General features: G+C 38.6%; 1 protein-coding gene across 1 annotated transcript; it reads right to left on the bottom strand.

Annotated features, from left to right (window-relative positions):
* Window positions 1-420: 420 nt before the first annotated feature.
* On the bottom strand, window positions 421-966 carry LOC139900548 (uncharacterized). The gene is made up of 2 exons (XM_071883316.1): window positions 756-966; window positions 421-635 (listed from the first exon to the last, which is right to left on the bottom strand). The coding sequence occupies exons 1-2, from the start codon at window positions 964-966 to the stop codon at window positions 421-423; spliced, it is 426 nt and encodes a 141-aa protein (XP_071739417.1).
* Between the last annotated feature and the right edge of the window lie 593 nt (window positions 967-1,559).

Below are 1,559 nucleotides of genomic sequence, written 5' to 3'. Positions count from 1 at the left end.
AAAATAAGAAAGAAATGGAACGTACAGTGTATATATCTATAATTTAGGTTTCTTCGCATAAAGGTAAGCTCTCCCGTCTAACACACAGGTATTTACCAGTTATCTGAAACCCAAAATCTTTAATAACTTATTCATTCTAAGTCCAATTCACAAAAGGAAATATGTTTTGTGACCCTTGTCACAAAACGCACATTATCCCATACCCAATAATTATAAAACACATAATTATTAAAATCACTTTAATAACACAGAATGGTAAATATGTCATTACCTTCTAGGCCCAAAGTGAGGTTGTTACAAATCTACCCCCCTTAAAGGAGATACCGTCCTCGGAATCTGGTCAAGGTTAAACAACTGAGGGTATCTAGAGGTCATCAACTCCTCGGTCTCCCATGTCAGATTGGTGCCTAAACTATGCTTTCATTCCACAAGCACTATTAAAATCTCTTTCTTGCGCAACTTAGTCACTTTTCTGTCAACGATCCTTACTAGTTCTTCCACCAATTTCTTACTTGAATCTAGTTTCGGATCTTGTAGAGGAAGAATATGACTTTCATCATCCATTTTACACTTACGAATATAGCAGATGTTAAACGTGTCATGAATATCTGCTAACTCTGGAGGGAGATCTAACACTACGGTTTGATCGTTTAGCACTTGCCGAATTCTAAAAGGACAAATGTATCTCGGAGCTATTTTTCCTCGTTTACCGAATCGAATTACACCCTTCCATGGTGACACTTTTAAATACATACATTCATCCACAGTAAACATCATTGGTCGTCGACGAGGATCTGCATACATCTTTTCTCGATCTCTAGCAGCTTTCAGCTTTTCACGTGCGATAGCCACTTTTTCTGCAGTTTGATGCACAATTTCTAGACCCGCAAACTGTTTCTCACCTGCCTCTAACCAACACGATGGAGTTCGACACTTTCTACCATACAACATTTCATAAGGCCGCATGCATATACTCGAATGATAGGAGTTATTGTAAGCAAATTCGATCAATGGCAGATGATAATCCCACGATCCACCATATTCTAACACACAAGCTCTTAACATATCCTCTAAATTTTGAATAGTTCGTTCACTTTGTCCGTCAGTCTGAGGATGATAGGCTGTACTAAGGTTGACACGAGTACCCAAATTTTCTTGTAGACAATTCCAGAAACTAGACACAAATCGGGAATCTCTATCTGACACAATAGACAACGATATACCATGTCGTGATACTATTTCATTTAGGCACAACTGAGCTAATTTGGTTAACGAAGCTGTTTCACTAGTAGCTAGAAAATGCGCACTTTTAGTTAAACGGTCCACTATTACCCAAATCATGTCATTTCCTTTCTGGGTTCTGGGTAGTTTTGTCACAAAATCCATGGTGATATGTTCCCATTTCCACTCTGGAATCGCTAATTGATGCAAAGACCTATACGGTTTCTGGTGTTCTGCTTTCACTTGGACGCAAATATGACACTTTTCCACGTATTGCGCGATGTTTGCTTTCATAGTTGGCCACCATTATAACACTTTCAGGTCGTGGTACATTTTTG

This window comes from Rutidosis leptorrhynchoides, chromosome 1 (genome assembly GCF_046630445.1).
Source record: "Rutidosis leptorrhynchoides isolate AG116_Rl617_1_P2 chromosome 1, CSIRO_AGI_Rlap_v1, whole genome shotgun sequence".
Lineage (NCBI taxonomy): Eukaryota > Viridiplantae > Streptophyta > Magnoliopsida > Asterales > Asteraceae > Rutidosis > Rutidosis leptorrhynchoides.
Note: the sequence above shows the minus strand (reverse complement) of the source record. Positions and strands in the feature narration are given on the sequence as shown.

Coding starts and splice junctions, on each gene's coding strand:
- LOC139900548 (XM_071883316.1), bottom strand. CDS start 966: ATGCGGCCTTATGAAATGTTGTATGGTAGAAAGTGTCGAACTCCATCG. Junction 636..755: donor GATGTTTACTGTGGATGAAT/GTATGTATTTAA, acceptor ATCAAACCGTAG/TGTTAGATCTCCCTCCAGAG.